The 20,037-nt window shown below is 40.9% G+C and overlaps 1 protein-coding gene across 2 annotated transcripts in view; it reads left to right on the forward strand.

The window, feature by feature from the left end:
- Nucleotides 1-6,535: 6,535 nt before the first annotated feature.
- The window catches only part of LOC126174739 (uncharacterized), a 36,429-nt gene continuing 22,927 nt past the window's right edge, over nt 6,536-20,037 (forward strand). The window contains exons 1-5 of one of the 2 annotated variants that reach the window (XM_049921057.1): nt 6,536-6,711; nt 6,893-7,192; nt 7,281-7,433; nt 7,516-7,599; nt 15,626-15,715. In XM_049921057.1, the coding sequence (XP_049777014.1) occupies nt 6,607-6,711; nt 6,893-7,192; nt 7,281-7,433; nt 7,516-7,599; nt 15,626-15,715 (732 nt within the window). In that variant the 5' untranslated portion in view covers nt 6,536-6,606. Of the gene's footprint in view, nt 6,712-6,892; nt 7,193-7,280; nt 7,434-7,515; nt 7,600-8,106; nt 8,303-15,625; nt 15,716-20,037 lie in introns of those variants that run through there. The other variant, XM_049921058.1, reaches the window with a different exon arrangement.

Genomic DNA, 20,037 nt, shown 5'->3' on the forward strand with positions numbered 1-20,037 from the left:
CACACTGTCGACAGCGTAGGTTCTTGATTTGATTATCATTTCATTCTAGAGCGCTGCGTCCTCACAGATGGTATCTGTTCTTTCGGACATGTCCGAAAGAACAGATACCATCTTCAAATAGTTAAGGCTAACCAGCCACTGACCTTCCTCGGAGTCAGGGGTTTTCTCGGCCTCGTGATGACTGGGTGTTGTGTGCTGTCCTTAGGTTAGTTAGTTTTAAGTAGTTTTAAGTTCTAGGGGACTGATGACCATAGATGTTACGTCCCATAGTGCTCAGAGCCATTTGAACCATTTGACCTTCTGCTTCTGTGCGGATGCACATGTATTGCCCGAACTCTTACAGAACTCGGTAAGATTGTCTGCCATGAGTAATGAGTGTAATGGGCAGGGGCTTTATGAATGTAGTGCATGGACATTAAGTTTGAAATGTGGATCTCACAGGGAGCGCGCAAGGGATAAGTCCCTGCAGTTGCACTATCCTCTATGCCCTCGGTGGCTCAGATGGATAGAGCATCTGCCATGTAAGCAGGAGATCTCGGGTTCGAGTCCTGGTCAGGGCACATATTTTCAAATGTACCCATTGATGTGTATCAACACGTGTCGACAGCATAGGGTCTTGATTTAATTATCATTTAGCAAAGCATTCCTTGACTCTAACCATCGCACTAGCATTTCTTTTATTAAACTTTCCAGGATTTTCCTTCAAGATCATACTGTTATTTGTCTATTACATTCGGCAATTTAAGGGTCCTTACTGGCCTTCAGTATAGGATGAACAATATGCATTATCCAGTCTTTAATCAGTTTATACTGACGCCATATTTGACTAAATAGTTGCAATAAGACAGTTAAGCCTGCCTGAGGTGGATGAGTGGTCATTGAATACCATATGTTGTCAACACCAGGACATATACTGGAATTTAAATAAAGAGCTCTCTGCATTTCCTGTTCTGTGAGGGGAGAGGAGAAAATGATTGTTGACATTATTACTGTCTAATAGCAAATATGTTTTGCTGGCACATTTGAAGGCACTATTTTACCCACAAAGGTTTCCAACCATGAAATATTATATGTTTTGTGCCTGAAATTAGTTGTTTATAGCAGAAAAGTTTGACGTTGTTTCATATGCTCACCATACTGAATGTGTTATTAAAGCAAAAAAAGGTAAACTATCCAGGATGCTTTCTTAACCCTCTTAACTTTCGAGAGAATGCATCTATATTTCAAGTTATTATCCAATGTTTAATGTGATCTACATTTCATCAATGCCCCATACACTCGAGCTGTGGCTCTTGAGCTGTCCTGATGCCACCAAACTATTGAAAGATGCTTAATTTTTATTTTTTCTGTATACTCTGGAATGCAATATGGTGCAGCCGTGTTTATTATATCCAGGAATGAATAATATTTTTCTAAAGTTGTATGACTGTCATTGAGCCAATGTAATACTTTTCTGCAGATGAAGTATATTTAGACCAATATGAAGCTTTTATTGGTGAACTACTAAATTTTCCTTTACAGACACTCAGTTTAATTTCAGTCAGAAGTGACCTGACCCCTGTGTGTCAGTGTTCATGTTCCAATCAGTAACATACTACGAAAAATAAGGAGATCATAGTGTAATATCAATAGCTGATCATCTTCTCAGTGGCGAATCAAACGTTGTTGCTGATCCGTTATTCAGTATTATTAAATTGTTGTCTATTGCTCCTATTCTTCTTGTCTATGTGCGTCATTCGTTTCAAGCCTCCATTCATGATAATGTTCATTGACGTCTCCACACACCATTCATCGAAGTGGCAACTGCCTGAAGTGATTAATCCTAAAAGATGTGCTTATTCTTGTACAAGGAGATATCTATTTCGATGCAATGCAAAACTGTCTTGTTCCCATTTTTATTACTATAGCGTTTACCTGCAACTCGCGTGCCTGGTAACTGTAAGAAGACTGCATGAAATGAGAGATCTGAATCTATCATAAGTGCGAACCTCCTTCTCAGTCCTGCCTTAAAAGCAAACTTTCAGCTAACATTTCAACAAAGTTCCACTTAAGGCTGCTATTAATGGTTTGCTCTGCATCAGTTCTCTTTCCAAACTCACGTTGTTGGAAACAAACAATCTAGCATTCTACTGGATATGTCTAACAGCCATATCTAAAGTTCATTACATTTCCTGTCACGTTTTGTATACGTGATGAGTCAATATGAATGCTCTGTTTGTTTATTGCACAGTTCGTACACTTATATTTACAAGTTTCTTGTGACAGTAGTGGTCTCCCAGTTTAGTGGGTTTGGTTGGTTCTGTATTGATGCCTCAGGATGTTAGAAATCAATTCCCATGGTTTTCCCTATTGAGATGTGGAGGTCGACGTTCTGCTGATATATAGCACAGTAAGCGTCCTTATTCTCAGGTTTGTTAGCTCAAATATTTCATAACATAAAAGGGTTTAATAGACACATACTTTTTACGTACTTTCCTACAAGTTCTCCTACTTTATCTCAATACTGAGATGAGTATGTTTGGGTTATATATGAAGTAATGTTTAGTTTTTCCATTATTAGTATGTCAAAATTCGGAGTTTCGCTATTTTTTAAGAGGGGGAACTATGTGTAGCTCCTAATGAGAAGTGGCTCAATCCGAATTATTATTGCATACATTTCTTTGGCATAATGATAAGTTGTCTGGACATACTGTGTATTGCATAGATTCATCCTCCTTTTTTAAAAGATAAATTGTTCTATGTAGCCGATTATCATATTTACTGCTGGCAAATATATTCTGGACGTAAGAAATAAGTAGCAAGGTGTGGTTTTTAGCAATGTAAACAAGTCACTAGGTCCTCTTGAAACTGAAATAATGAGTGACGTCTACTGCATTTGCTGGAGTATGATTGTCTGTGGCACTCCTTGCTTGTGTGTCCAAATCTTGAGCAATCTCTGACAGAATATTTGGGTCTACCATACATCTCATTCTGTGAATCTGTGTGTACTGTGTGTCAAAAGTCAGCACACAAAATTGAAGATTGATATAGTCCTTCCTTTTTGCATTTACAGCTCTAATAGGTGACTGTATTTCAACTAACTGTTTCTCTGCTGTTACCTTCTAATATACACCTTCATTTAATTTGTTTGAATATAAGATAATAGGGAATGTACACATCAATATATTTTCTTGCCAGTACTTGTGAGTTCTCAATGTTCTTATCAATATCTTCACTCTTTACTTCTATTTTGAGCCTGTGTCTACCTGAAACAGAAATGTCCAGTATTAATAAGTCATCCCAGGCCCCTAGGTAACTCAGTTCTATGAAAGAGTCATAATGAGCCAGAGGTCTTAAATTTCTACCTTATGTAGAAAAAGTTTTTGTATGAAGTCATTCAATGTCAAAATAATATACAAAGCATATAATAAAAGCAAAGAAGACTGGGATTTCATAAAAATGAGGCAGGAAGACAAGGGATGGAAACAAAGTGAAAATGTAAATGAGCATTTTTCAAATATTGCAGAGAATTTACAGCAAAAATTCCCAAAAACTAATATAAAACCTGTAAATAATTATGCAGTAAGTACAAAGATGTTACTACTAATCACAGAAAAGGAAGTCAGTAAAACTATTCAAAAATTAAAAAATAAAAAGTCAGTTGGCTTAGCTGAAGTAACAGTGTGTGTACTGAAACAATGCATAGAGAGTATACAAGCTCCCCTAACAAACATAATAACTGAATCCTTCGCATCAGGGAAATTTCTAAAGTATTTAAAACAGGTAAGGGTTGCACCTCTACTAAAGAAAGGTAAAACAGAAGACAGAGAAAACTTCTGGCCCATTTTCCAGCTGTCACCATTCACAAAAATAATTGAATCACATAGGAAAGCTAGACTAATAAATTATTTGAATAAGTACAACCTTTTAAGTGAATCACAGTTTGGTTCCCAAAGTGGCAGAAGTATGGAATCAGCCATAGGAAAAGTCACAAAATTACTACTTGATGCTCTTGACAAATATTAGTTATTTCAGTCATATTTCTAGAGATTTTTAAGGTTTTTGTTCCTATTGACCATAAGTTTCTACTAAATAAGCTATAGCATTAGGAAAAAGAGAGGTAGCTAATGAGTGGCTCCTGTCCTGTCATACCTACCAGATAGGATGCTAAGCATGGAGATAACTCAAACCTCAAATAAATATGAACTTTTACTAAAACACTCATCAGAAACAAAATACATTAAAATAGGTGTTGCTCTGGGTATCATATTTGGACTAATGCATCTATGACTTACCAGTAGTCATCTGTGACTTTCCATGGGCAAAATTATCTTTGTTGATGACAGCTGTAGCGTACTCACCAAGAAAACAGAATTCCTTGCATAGAAAGCAAATGAAATCTCGAAGCAAGTTTACAATTGATCAGTATGCAATAAAGTAACAATGAACAAAAGAAAATTAATGATACGAATTTCAGTTTGAAGAGGGGAATTGACATTGTTAAATTTAATGGAGGTGATACTTTATGGACAGTATAATATATGAATATTAATTCTCAGTTAAAGTGGTGTGAGCACACAAGGCTACTAGCAAGCATAATGTCATCAACATGTGGTGAACATAGAGTCCTGTCATCAATGTGTAACAGACAATGCCTTTTAGGTACATACTGTTCATATCTACACTTAGTTCTTGAAAGTGGACTCTTTTTCCGGGGAACAAATGCACAAAATATGAACACAATTTTAGAACTGCAGAAAAGAGTCACAAAAACAATAATCTTAAATAGCAGATGCGTTCATTGTACACATCAAAAATAACATTGATAATTACTGCACAATCAACTACAGCTCTGTCTATGACCATGGAGCAAACTCTAGACTCAACTTACATTTACCAAGAAAGAATAACCAAAACTCAAAACAGCATTTTCTACCAAGAAATAAAATTGTACAATAAAATACCAGAGGAGATGAAAGAAACAGCAAAAATAAATGTGTTTAAAAAGGCAGTTAAAAATATATGTTAAGCAATAGAATCAATAAATTAAAGGATTACTTAGTTAACACAGACTAGGCAGTTAGTAAAAGTGCAAGACAAGTAAATAATAATGATGATATCAAAACACTTCAAGACTACATTTTTTCCTTCTTTTTTACTTTTCTGTTAAAACCTACACCCAAAGCTATATATATGTTACTAGCGCCTCATACTACTTCTGAGCTCAACATCTCGCTGCTGATTCAATTTTTCAGCCCAGCAAATTTATAGTTGCAGTGCCCTTAATAGTCCTGATATCGGCTCATACTGTGTGTAGTGTTATGAAACAATGTGTGTATAGTGCAGTGACTGGGAGTAAGAAATGAATGAACACCGTAGTATTAGCCATTTGCATTACTACATAACTTATTTGTGAAACAGTATTGTACACTAGATATAAACTGAATGAAGCAGCACTGTTTTAAACAGAGTTGACCTCGTATTTAGAAGAGTGGAGGCTCTGCTGATTTAAGTTCCTTCGGATTTCCCTAAATTACTTCAGGCGAATGCTGGGATGGTTCCTTCTATAAATCCATAGCTAACTACCCCCGTTCCATTCCAATCATACTAGACCCATACATATGTAAATTTCTGTATGTGTGATTTACTTTATTTTTGTTGTTCTTTAATTAGGATGTTCCCAATATCCTTGTAAAAGGGATCTATCGATGAATAACACAACAGCAACTACTTCTACTATTGTTAAATGTAATGGATCATTTTCCCAACTGCCATTGGGTGTAGTCTGCCTACATTCTTACTTACATACAAAACATTTGGACCAGCATCAGTATATCTATAAAGTCTTGGTAGGCTGGAGGTTAATAATATTCTGAGCAGTGTTCTCATTTATGTTTATGCTGTGACAGTTGGTGCACACACTTTTACTACCTTACATTTATTTCGAGAGCTATTTGTTCTTTCAGAGACTATCCTAGAAATATTAGTAGCAATGATTTTCTTCTTCTCGTTCTTAGCAACTGTACTTACATCCGCTGGGAGTTTACGAGTACTTGCTACATCCATATCAATCTGCATCTGATAATCTACAGTTGATTCTGTTACAGGTTTATCCACTGCTGCAATACCGGTCTGCATATATTTGCTTGCAGTTATTTTTGTCGTGCTGCCGCACTCTCCGTACTGCTCACTGTACATGTCGTACTACAACCAGTCTGGACACAACAATTGCTGCACTTCTTTAAGCGTGAACTTCGGCAGAAACAGGAAATGTAATGCGCAGATTTGCTGCTTAATTACTAGCGAACAAGAGTAAATGAATAAATATTACATAGAGCGATCCGAATTACAATGTTATTGGTGATAATTTTGCATCTTGGTACTTTATATCACACTCTAACTGTGACAACAGTCTAACGTGATATCCTTTTCCTCCGACAAAATTCGCCAGTGATAAAATTCGAGCGTCTTGGTCAGTGATCTATGGTCGGTGCAAGGAGGTTAACGTCATTGTGTCGGTGGCATCCTTATTCGCTACATCTCTGATAGACTTGTTTACGTCGTTTCCATGGCAACGTGCTTGTGTTTATGTTTGTAATACAATGATACTTTGATATATTTGTGACAATGTCGCGCAAACATCGAAAGGGGACAGAAGATATTGAAGAAGGCGATATAGTGACCGAGGAAGAACTTAAAACTATTCGCCGGCAGTCGAAATCGTCAGCTTGGGTTAGTAATATTATTAAACGCGATGGGAGTGACAGCTTTCTTGTAGAACACTTTTCATTTGACAGAAACGAATTTGGTGATGAAATAATGAATAGTTCAACGGGTTATAAACAGTAGTTCCGCGATCAGAGCCTTAAAAATTATTGAGTATTATAATTTCATTGCTGTTTGTGATTTATAGGTTAACGATGAAATGGATAGCTACACTGTGGTATCTGAAGTTATTGTACATAGAGAGATGGAGCAAATGGAAACAACATTTACATCTCCTACAGCACGAAGTGTTTCATCTATTGTGTCAGCTACTAAAGACAGAAGAAGGAAGAAAAGCAGTAGCCATTCACTGTCACCGAAGTCAAAAGCTTCCAGTAGTGATGTGATAGAAGTCCCATCTCCTACAGTGAGAACAATCTCTCCGTCCACCTCCGTTTTTCATTCACCAGAGAAACTGAACAGTGACACGAATATTGTCCCTGTGCATGTAAGCAGTGCTGCTCAAGTGTGGATGTGTGTGTAAAGAAGAGTGACTGTGCCAAAAATTTTCTTGCGCTGCAATTTCTCTGTTGCAGGAAAATACATCAAAACTTGGTCTGGTACAAGAACATTCCACAATTGATCAAAAAAATCAAGCTATGTCTCCTAAAGAGCAACCCAGTGATTTAAATGAAACCATTAGATTGGCTTCTCATATAGAAAAAGTTAAAAGTAAAGTAAAGACGAAGGTAAAAATTAGCAGTTCAAATCTGAAAATAATTCTCCTGTTTATATTTTTTGTCTCATACTAAATCATGGGTTTATCTACAGCACAAAGAACATTTGTTATCCAAAAACAGACAACAGCCTCATTCTAAGCAAGGTATGCTGAAGAAGATAAGTAAAATTGGAAAGGTATGTATTGCATAAATTATGGTAAAGTAAGCATAATTCCAGAAAGTATTTTTAGGCTTAAATGTAGTGTTTGGCGTGTAGAAATGGATTCTGTCTTGTAGATGGCTATTCTGTTTCTATTTGGTGTCAAACATGTTAATTCAACCGACTTTATTTTTGTGCAGCATGTACTTCTATGTGTTTTTTTAAAGGTGTCACAACATTTGTTACTTTTTGTGGCATAAATGACTGGTTTGTAGGATAAAAATTCTAAAAGTGGCATCGTTATTTTCTGTAAATACTTTGTCCATTGAAGGTAAATTTTCAGTGCAGGCCTACATATTTTACATTACAGTTGTTTGTTGTTTATTAAACATGATTATGTTCTCAATGCTTTTTAGGTAGGTTAGACAGTAATAGATTTAAAGATGTCCATTACAATTGTGGGGAATAAAGAATTGTCAACATATTCTCATTACTATGGTTGGCTTTAAATATCAAAATAGTGAAGTATTTGTGGCATTTCAGGCAGTGGATACTTCCTTCCGTTGGGGACATTGCACAACATGCTGTGTTCTGCTGTTATGAAGCTTAGAGCTCGTTTCTGTGTAACCCAATTTTACTATTACTGAAAGAATAACAAATGTTTTTGGGTGGGGTTTGCCTTTAGAAAAACACAATTTTGTTTGTTGTCCCAGATATGTTTCACTGCAGTTGCAGCATCATCAGAGTTCTTTTTTTTTTATAACTATGGCTTCTTAGCACATGGTGTGGTTTTCCTGCTGTATTACGTTTTTACAGTGTCTGTTCTTCTTTACAGATTGTCATCTGCAAATTATGTTTCACTTCTGTCTTATTGTTTCGTCATCTTCTTCATGTAAGGTTCTGTGTATTGAGTTTTAGCTGTCAGTGACAGTGTCTGGGACAACAAACAAAACTGTGTTTTACAAAAGGCGGACCCCAACAAAAAACATATGTTATTGTTAAAGCAAACACAGGCAAAAGAGCTTCAACCTCAAGATGATTATTGAAAGAAGTTTGAAGCATAATAAAATTTGTACATTAGTGTATTTTTCATTATTCACTTCAGATTCTACAGAATGTTTTATTTTTTCAGTGTACTTTTTAATTTTTCAGTAGATCACAAGTCAGGTTTTACAGTTGATGAGATGCTGGAACTGCATTTGAGAGGAGTTAGAGACCCTAAGCAGTCATGTGATTTTGCTTTTCTTTTATATTTTACTTACAATGTACATAGGAATGGTTTCTGTTTAAAGACAACAACTGGTTTCATGCCTCGTTTCTGTTGAATCTCAGTTTGTGCTCCATGCCCAAAGACGTCATCGTTGACTGAGCATTACCTTGTAATTTCCCTTTCTTTCTTCCTTCTTTGAATGAGGAACTTTCAATTTCCTCTGTCTGTCACAATTTTTCACTCTCAGCTTAGCTGTGCATCATCATTCTCATCTCATGTCACATATTATTATGTCAATATAATAGAGGGAAACATTGAACATGGGAAAAATATATCTAAAAACAAAGATGATGTGACTTACCAAACGAAAGTGCTGGCAGGTCGATAGACACACAAACACAAACATACGCGCAAAATTCAAGCTTTCGCAACCAACGGTTGCTTCGTCAGGAGAGAGGGAAGGAGAGGGAAAGACAAAAGGATGTGGGTTTTAAGGGAGAGGGTAATGAGTCATTCCAATCCCGGGAGTGGAAAGACTTACCTTAGGGGGAAAAAAGGACAGGTATACCCTCGCACAGACACACATATCCATCCGCACATACACAGACACAAGCAGACATTTGTAAAGGCAAAGAGTTTGGGCAGAGATGTCAGTCGAGGTGGAAGTACAGAGGCAAAGATGTTGTTGGAAGACAGGTGAGGTATGAGTGGCGGCAAATTGAAATTAGAAATTAGCGGAGATCTAGGCCTGGCGGATAACGAGAAGAGAGGATATGCTGAAGGGCAAGTTACCATCTCCGGAGTTCTGACAGGTTGGTGTTAGTGGGAAGCATCCAGATAACCTGGACGGTGTAACACTGTGCCAAGATGTGCTGGTTGTGCACCAAGGCATGTTTAGCCACAGGGTGATCCTCATTACCAACAAACACTGTCTGCCTGTGTCTATTCATGCGAATGGACAGTTTGTTGCTGGTCATTCCCACATAGAAAGCTTCACAGTGTAGGCAGGTCAGTTGGTAAATCACGTGGGTGCTTTCACACGTGGCTCTGCCTTTGACCGTGTACACCTTCTGGGTTACAGGACTGGAGTAGGTGGTGGTGGGAGAGTGCATGGGATAGGTTTTACACCGGGGGCGGTTACAAGGGTAGAGCCAGAGGGTAGGGAAGGTAGTTTGGGGATTTCATAGGGATGAACTAAGAGGTTACGAAGATTAGGTGGACGGCGGAAAGACACTCTTGGTGGAGTGGGGAGGATTTCATGAAAGATGGATCTCATTTCAGGGCAGGATTTGAGGAAGTCGTATCCCTGCTGGAGAGCCACATTCAGAGTCTGATCCAGTCCCGGAAAGTATCCTGTCACAAGTGGGGCACTTTTGGGGTTCTTCTGTGGTTCTGGGTTTGAGGAGATGAGGAATTGGCTCTGGTTATTTGTTTCTGTACCAGGTCAGGAGGGTAGTTGCAGGATGCGAAAGATGTTTTCAGGTTGTTGGTGTAATGGTTGGTTCAGGGATTCCAGACTGGAGCAGATTCGTTTGCCACGAACACCTAGGCTGTAGGGAAGGGACCGTTTGATGTGGAATGGGTGGCAGCTGTCATAATGGAGGTACTGTTGCTTGTTGGTGGGTTTGATGTGGACGTACGTGTGAAACTGGCCATTGGACAGGTGGAGGTCAACGTCAAGGAAAGTGGCAAGGGGTTTGGAGTATGACCAGGTGAATCTGATGGAACCAAAGGAGTTGAGGTTGGAGAGGAAATTCTGGAGTTCTTCTTCACTGTGAGTCCAGATCATGAAAATGTCATCAATAAATCTGTACCAAACTTTGGGTTGGCAGGCCTGGGTAACCAAGAAGGCTTCCTCTAAGCGACCCATGAATAGGTTGGCGTACGAGGGGGCCATCCTGGTACCCATGGATGTTCCCTTTAATTGTTGGTATGTCTGGCCTTCGAAAGTGAAGAAGTTGTGGGTCAGGATTAAGCTGGCTAAGGTAATGAGGAAAGACGTTTTAGGTAGGGTGGCAGGTGATCGGGTAAAAGGAAGTGCTCCATCGCAGTGAGGCCCTGGACGTACGGAATATTTGTGTATAAGGAAGTGGCATCAATGGTTACAAGGATGGTTTCCGGGGGTAACAGACTGGGTAAGGATTCCAGGCGTTCGAGAAAGTGGTTGGTGTCTTTGATGAAGGATGGTAGACTGCATGTAATGGGTTGAAGGTGTTGATCTACATAGGCAGAGATACGTTCTGTGGGGGCTTGGTAACCAGCTACAATGGGACGGCCGGGATGATTGGGTTTGTGAATTTTAGGAAGAAGGTAGAAGGTAGGGGTGCGGGGTGCTGGTGGGGTCAGGAGGTTGATGGAGTCAGGTGAAAGGTTTTGTAGGGGGCCTAAGGTTCTGAGGATTCCTTGAAGCTCTGCCTGGATGTCTGGAACAGGATTACCTTGGCAAACTTTGTAAGTAGTGTTGTCTGAATGCTGACGCAGTCCCTCAGCCACATACTCCCGGCGATCAAGTACCACGGTCGTGGAACCCTTGTCCGCCAGAAGAATGACGATGGATCGGTCAGCCTTGAGATCACGGATAGCCTGGGCTTCAGCAGTGGTGATGTTGGGAGTAGGTTTAAGGTTTTTTAACAAGGATTGAGAGGCAAGGCTGGAAGTCAGAAATTCCTGGAAAGTTTGGAGAGGGTGATTTTGAGGAAGAGGTGGTGGGTCCTGCTGTAACGGAGGACGGAACTGTTCCAGGCAGCGTTCAATTTGGATAGTGTCTTGGGGAGTTGTATCATTAGGAGTAGGATTAGGATCAATTTTCTTCGTGGCAAAGTGATATTTCCAGCAGAGAGTACGGACAAGGGTTCCATGACCGTGGTACTTGATCGCCGGGAGTATGTGGCTGAGGGACTGCGTCAGCTTTCAGACAACACTACTTACAAAGTTTGCCAAGGTAATCCCATTCCTGATGTCCAGGCGGAGCTTCAAGGAATCCTCAGAACCTTAGGCCCCCTACAAAACCTTTCACCTGACTCCATCAACCTCCCGACCCCACCAGGACCCCGCACCCCTACCTTCTACCTTCTTCCTAAAATTCACAAACCCAATCATCCCGGCCGTCCCATTGTAGCTGGTTACCAAGCCCTCACAGAATGTATCTCTGCCTACGTAAATCAACACCTTCAACCCATTACATGCAGTCTACCATCCTTCATCAAAGACACCAACCACTTTCTCGAACGCCTGGAATCCTTACCCAGTCTGTTACCCCCGGAAACCATCCTTGTAACCATTGATGCCACTTCCTTATACACAAATATTCCGCACGTCCAGGGCCTCGCTGTGATGGAGCACTTCCTTTTACGCCGATCACCTGCCACCCTACCTAAAACGTCTTTCCTCGTTACCTTAGCCAGCTTAATCCTGACCCACAACTTCTTCACTTTCGAAGGCCAGACATACCAACAATTAAAGGGAACATCCATGGGTACCAGGATGGCCCCCTCGTACGCCAACCTATTCATGGGTCGCTTAGAGGAAGCCTTCTTGGTTACCCAGGCCTGCCAACCCAAAGTTTGGTACAGATTTATTGATGACATTTTCATGATCTGGACTCACAGTGAAGAAGAACTCCAGAATTTCCTCTCCAACCTCAACTCCTTTGGTTCCATCAGATTCACCTGGTCATACTCCAAATCCCTTGCCACTTTCCTTGTCGTTGACCTCCACCTGTCCAATGGCCAGGTTCACACGTACGTCCACATCAAACCCACCAACAAGCAACAGTACCTCCATTATGACAGCTGCCACCCATTCCACATCAAACGGTCCCTTCCCTACAGCCTAGGTCTTCGTGGCAAATGAATCTACTCCAGTCCGGAATCCCTGAACCATTACACCATCAACCTGAAAACAGCTTTCGCATCCCGCAACTACCCTCCCGACCTGTACAGAAGCAAATAACCAGAGCCACTTCCTCATCTCCTCAAACCCAGAACCACAGAAGAACCCCAAAAGTGCCCCACTTGTGACAGGATACTTTCCGGGACTGGATCAGACTCTGAATGTGGCTCTCCAGCAGGGATAAGACTTCCTCAAATCCTGCCCTGAAGTGAGATCCATCGTTCATGAAATCCTCCCCACTCCACCAAGAGTGTCTTTCCGCCGTCCACCTAACCTTCGTAACCTCTTCGTTCATCCCTATGAAATCCCCAAACTACCTTCCCTACCCTCTGGCTCTACCCTTGTAACCGCCCCCGGTGTAAAACCTGTCCCATGCACCCTCCCACCACCACCTACTCCAGTCCTGTAACCCAGAAGGTGTACACGATCAAAGGCAGAGCCACGTGTGAAAGCACCCACGTGATTTACCAACTGACCTGCCTACACTGTGAAGCTTTCTATGTGGGAATGACCAGCAACAAACTGTCCATTCGCATGAATAGACACAGGCAGACAGTGTTTGTTGGTAATGAGGATCACCCTGTGGCTAAACATGCCTTGGTGCACGACCAGCACATCTTGGCACAGTGTTACACCGTCCAGGTTATCTGGATACTTCCCACTAACACCAACTTGTCAGAACTCCGGAGATGGTAACTTGCCCTTCAGCATATCCTCTCTTCTCGTTATCCTCCAGGCCTCAATCTTCACTAATTTCAATTTGCCGCCGCTCATACCTCACCTGTCTTCCAACAACATCTTTGCCTCTGTACTTCCGCCTCGATTGACATCTCTGCCCAAACTCTTTGCCTTTACAAATGTCTGCTTGTGTCTGTGTATGTGCGGATGGATATGTGTGTGTGTGTGCGAGTGTGTATCTGTCCTTTTTTCCCCGTAAGGTAAGTCTTTCCACTCCCGGGATTGCAATGACTCCTTACCCTCTCCCTTAAAACCCACATCCTTTTGTCTTTCCCTCTCCTTCCCTCTTTCCTGACGAAGCAACCGTTGGTTGCGAAAGCTTGAATTTTGTGTGTATGTTTGTGTTTGTTTGTGTGTCTATCGACCTACCAGCACTTTCATTTGTTAAGTCACATCATCTTTGTTTTTAGATACACTCCTGGAAATTGAAATAAGAACACCGTGAATTCATTGTCCCAGGAAGGGGAAACTTTATTGACACATTCCTGGGGTAAGATACATCACATGATCACACTGACAGAACCACAGGCACATAGACACAGGCAACAGAGCATGCACAATGTCGGCACTAGTACAGTGTATATCCACCTTTCGCAGCAATGCAGGCTGCTATTCTCCCATGGAGACGATCGTAGAGATGCTGGATGTAGTCCTGTGGAACGGCTTGCCATGCCATTTCCACCTGGCGCCTCAGTTGGACCAGCGTTCGTGCTGGACGTGCAGACCGCGTGAGACGACGCTTCATCCAGTCCCAAACATGCTCAATGGGGGACAGATCCGGAGATCTTGCTGGCCAGGGTAGTTGACTTACACCTTCTAGAGCACGTTGGGTGGCACGGGATACATGCGGACGTGCATTGTCCTGTTGGAACAGCAAGTTCCCTTGCCGGTCTAGGAATGGTAAACGATAGGTTCGATGACGGTTTGGATGTACCGTGCACTATTCAGTGTCCCCTCGACGATCACCAGTGGTGTACGGCCAGTGTAGGAGATCGCTCCCCACACCATGATGCCGGGTGTTGGCCCTGTGTGCCTCGGTCGTATGCAGTCCTGATTGTGGCGCTCACCTGCACGGCGCCAAACACGCATACGACCATCATTGGCACCAAGGCAGAAGCGACTCTCATCGCTGAAGACGACACGTCTCCATTCGTCCCTCCATTCACGCCTGTCGCGACACCACTGGAGGCGGGCTGCACGATGTTGGGGCGTGAGCGGAAGACGGCCTAACGGTGTGCGGGACCGTAGCCCAGCTTCATGGAGACGGTTGCGAATGGTCCTTGCCGATACCCCAGGAGCAACAGTGTCCCTAATTTGCTGGGAAGTGGCGGTGCGGTCCCCTGCGGCACTGCGTAGGATCCTACGGTCTTGGCGTGCATCCGTGCGTCGCTGCGGTCCGGTCCCAGGTCGACGGGCACGTGCACCTTCCGCCGACCACTGGCGACAACATCGATGTACTGTGGAGACCTCACGCCCCACGTGTTGAGCAATTCGGCGGTACGTCCACCCGGCCTCCCGCATGCCCACTATACGCACTCGCTCAAAGTCCGTCAACTGCACATACGGTTCACGTCCACGCTGTCGTGGCATGCTACCAGTGTTAAAGACTGCGATGGAGCTCCGTATGCCATGGCAAACTGGCTGACACTGACGGCGGCGGTGCACAAATGCTGCGCAGCTAGCGCCATTCGACGGCCAACACCGCGGTTCCTGGTGTGTCCGATGTGCCGTGCGTGTGATCATTGCTTGTACAGCCCTCTCGCAGTGTCCGGAGCAAGTATGGTGGGTCTGACACACCGGTGTCAATGTGTTCTTTTTTCCATTTCCAGGAGTGTATATTATTATGTCACTAATATAGTTTTTTTCCTCACTTTTCCCTCCATTTCTTTCTCGTGTTTTTGGCCTTTATATATTTTCTGTTTCAAGAGTTCTTCATTGAGGCTGGTTAAATTTGTTGTATATTAGATATAGGAATAAATGTTACTGTACTTATTTTACATTTTGAAAAAATAATAAAAATAAGAATAAAAAAAGAGTATGTGTGTTTCTGAGAGGAACCTGTGTCCAAAAACTTTTAGTTCTTTAATTATTATGGTAATAACTGGTTTCTAAGTTGTTATTTACATATTAAACTTTAATTTGATTTATACAACTGAATTAATACCATTATTTAAAACCACACAAGGTGTCAGCCATCATTTTAGCATAGATTATGGTTACTAGGTTGCCGTGAATGGAGAAGCAGAATTAAAATCATTGGAGAAGGAAACAGTTAGAGAAAAATGGAAGAATACTTTATCAAAAACAAAAGAGGTAAGCTGTGGTTACCACTCTGATGATATGACACTGTTAGAGAATTATTGGTGTCTTCATTCAGTAAACCATTGTGGGTCAGGTACAAAGCTTCTTCTATTAAGCTTTCCAAACTAGAAGATGCACATAGTTTGCTAGATATTCACTTCACTATTTCTGTGGCAGCAAATTACAAATACATATTATAGTTTTTTGACTGTATAAGAAAGTAAAATAGAATAGCTGATAGATCTCATGCTAAAAAAGTCATGTAGGTATTGCTATAGGGTCTTCTGGTCATTGTAGACTCTACAGATATTATCTAATAAGAGGTAGTATATCACTTATGTGTAATTAAACTGATGTGCTCTGCCTGTTTTATTATTTAGTCTTATCTTAGAGCAAACATGTGGCATGCCAATACTCATATCATTGACTCTGACATGTCAGAACTGTATTCATACAGCACATGATAACTATTGTTTTATGAGCAGTAATAATTTGGTCATCTACACAGTAAACATATAAATGATAAGCAGCAACATTTCCAAAGGCAGTGATGGTTCAAATGGCTCTGAGCACTATGGGACTCAACATCTTAGGTCATAAGTCCCCTAGAACTTAGAACTACTTAAACCTAACTAACCTAAGGACACCACACACATCCATACCCGAGGCAGGATTCGAACCTGCGACCGTAGCTGTCCCGCGGTTCCGGACTGCAGCGCCAGAACCGCTAGACCACCGCGGCCGGCGAAAGGCAGTGACTGTCCTATTCATTTTAATTTATTACTTTCAACTGTAGTTAGCACAGTTCCTGACAAGGGAACCTCCCCATTGCACCCCCCTCAGATTTAGTTATAAGTTAGCACAGTGGATAGGCCTTGAAAAACTGAACACAGATCAATCGAGAAAACAGGAAGAAGTTGTGCGGAACTATGAAAAAATAAGCAAAAATATACAATCTGAGTAGTTTATCCACAACATAGGCAACATCAAGAACAATCCTTCAGGAGCGCCGTGGTCCCGTGGTTAGCGTGAGCAGCTGCGGAACGACAGGTCCTAGGTTCAAATCTTGCTTTGAGCGAAAATTTTACTTTATTTATTTTCACAAAGTTATGATCTGTATGTTCGTTCTTTGACATCTCTGTTCACTGTAATACGTTTAGTGTCTGTGTTTTTCGACCGCACCACAAAACCGTGCGATTAGTAGACGAAAGGACGTGCCTTTCCAATGGGAACCGAAAACATTGGATCGCAAGGTCATAGGTCAACCGATTCCTCCACAGGAAAACACGTCTGATATATTCTATACGACACTGGTGACAGCATGTGCGTCACATGACTGGAATATGTTGTCGACCCACCTAACTTGTACACTTGGCGAATGGGTAAAAAGATTCTTCTACCTTGCCCGATTTATGTTTTCTTGTGGATGTGATAATCACTCCCAAAAACGTGATGAAAACCTAAGAGTTTGTCACATAAACTGCAACAAATGAATGCAACCGTTTCACAGTCACACAGTTTTCCTTGTGCTCTGTCAAAACATATGTTTTTAACGTTTTCAAAATTTCCGTACATAGACCGTCAAATCCTGCATGTGTCCAAGCAAATCTGAACATGTCCTGGAATTTTGGAGAGCTAAGCTGATTATATAAAAAATTAAACTTTTCGCTCGAGGGAAGTCTTTAACCAAAGCTAAGCTGATTATATAAAAAATTAAACTTTTCGCTCAAGGGAAGTCTTGAACCAAGGACCTCTCATTCTGCAGCCACTCACGCTAACCACAGGACCATGGTGCTCCAGAGCTTATACAATCCTAGATGTTGCCTATCTTGGACATGGATTACTCAGTTTGTATATTTTGGTTATTTGGTTCATAGTTCCACACAACTTCTCCCTGTTTTCTCGACTGATCTGTGTTCAGTTTTTCAAGGCCTATCCACCGTGCCAACTTATAACTAAATGTGAGGGGGTTGCGATGGGGAGGTTCCCTTGTGAGTATCACATCACATTGTTGACATATAGCTTGACCTGTGCTGTATCCCTGAAGGTTCCCCTTTATCATGGCATCTACAGAACACTTCAAATGATTGAACAAGATAGGGAAAAAACTGACCACTTGTAGCTATCAGCAATCTATTGCACAAAAAACGAGCTCTAACATACTACACTTCATAGCTGCATACGGCATACTTAGTCGGTTTTCTAAAAAATTGCATCAAGTTTCTATGCTTCCAAAACTAAATATCTCTGGTACATGCATATACATCAATGTAGATTATTGATTGTATATTAAAATCATTTTGTTTGACATGTATCAAATAACTTATGAATACGTGAAATTCTGGTAAGTTAGTAAAATGTTGGAAAGTAAATGAGTAGAGCCTACTGGGCAGCAGATAGGCACATAACAAAGAAACGAAGCTGTTGAGTTTGCATTCTTTCTAAAAGCAGACATACAGTTTGCTTAATTGTTCCTGTAGTTGCAACATATCAAAGGCTTAGAAGTACAAAGTCTGACCATTCCACTGAATGGTACTTTTAACCTCCAACTTCTTGGCACCTTGGCAACAGTTAACTGATGGTGCTCACATGCAATAGATGAAACCTGTTATGAAATCAAACTGTGTGTGACTTGAGGTTGTTTCACCTGTATATTATTCACAGTGGTCTCTATGCTCCCGACAGTCACAAATCTGCATTTGCTAAATGTTGTTAATGCATTAACTGGACAGCAGATTAGCTATGTGTTTATGAAAAATTCCTGTCACTCATTCTCTTTAAGGAATTAAAAGTCTCATAAATACTTTATTCCTTCATTGTAACTGTTTATTGTGCCTGTAATCACTTGCTGCCATTTGCTTTGGATATCAGATTACATTCAAACACTACCCGAGTGTAGGACCACATGTTAATATTGTTAAACATTTTTGAGGTCAGATGTTGCTTATTGTGGCCACTGTTGACATGAAGGAAAAAAACATAAAATGGAGACACCAGCTACTGAAAGTACATCTTTTCATGTGGGGATAGATGTATGTTCAACTCCACTACTACTCCAAAGATAAAGATTTTAATTGGCACTCAGTTCACTATTTTTGATCACTATAGCAATACCATAAGCAGCTGTTGAGAAACAAATGCAAGAAATCTTTTGTTACATGTACTTACTTTTTCTCTCCTGGCCCCACAAATCACAGTCTGTTTTTATTCTTGTCAAGAAGCCTCTTCCACAGTATTCTGTTTTCTTTCCTTGCTACCAGTATCCAGAGCCCCTTGGCAACCTGGTCTCTCGACCTCATTTTTGGCCTATATAGAGGTCTTCATCCTTCTGCTTCATTGTCTGAGACTTCTCTCAGTAAAGAACCCTGCTCTCTTCTTTAGACATGGCCAGCCCATCTTAGTCTTCTTGTTTTGGCTTCTGCAAGTACGTCTGTTTCATTGTGTAGCGCCCTGAGCTCCCTGTTCTTTCATCTACACCATTCTCCTCCCTCATAGTTTGGTCCAAATATCTTTCGCAGGATTTTATTTGCAAAAACTTTTAGCTTCCTCTCCATGTATTTATCTATTCTCCATATTTCTGCCCCATATAGTAATACTGGTCTGATTATAAGTTTTATATATTCTTACTTTTGTTCCTCTTGAAAATTTTTTAGATAGCAGTAGTTTGTTGAGTGTGTATGATGCTCTGGATGCAACTTTGTATTCACATCTATTTCTTGCTTCTCTTTGTTTTTGTTGTTTACTATTACTCCCAGATATTTAAGCTCATCTACTTCAACCATGTGTTTATTGATTTCCAGAGTATCCCGTCTTTTTGTTCTGTGATTTCTTTCTGCCCTCATGAATTTTGTCTTCTCATCTTTTACTTCTAACCCATCTTTCTTTGCTTTTTGAAAGAGTTGTTTTTCTAGCATTTTAAAGGTCATCCGGATTTTCAGTGATTAGTGCTACGTCATCTGCAAAGGCCAGTACATTTACTTTTGTTCTTATTTTAATTCCCTTTTCTGCTTCACTTGCTGCATCCAGTGCTTCCTGTATTACAATGTGGAACAAGAGGGGTGATATTCCATCTCCTTGCCTGACTCCTTTTTTTATGTCAAACACCTTGGAATATTCTCCATCCATTTTCACTACCCCTTTTGAGACTTTCAGTGTCTTTTTCATAAGATTTATAATCTTCTTTGGTATTCCTAATCTCTCCGTTTTCTCCCACAACTTATTTCTGGATATATTGTCATAGGCTTTCTTAAAAGCAACAAAAAGTATTGCCATTGCTTTTTTATACTCACAATATTTGGATATGACTTCTTTCAATATGGATGTCTGGTCAGTAG

Source organism: Schistocerca cancellata, chromosome 3, assembly GCF_023864275.1.
Source record: "Schistocerca cancellata isolate TAMUIC-IGC-003103 chromosome 3, iqSchCanc2.1, whole genome shotgun sequence".
Lineage (NCBI taxonomy): Eukaryota > Metazoa > Arthropoda > Insecta > Orthoptera > Acrididae > Schistocerca > Schistocerca cancellata.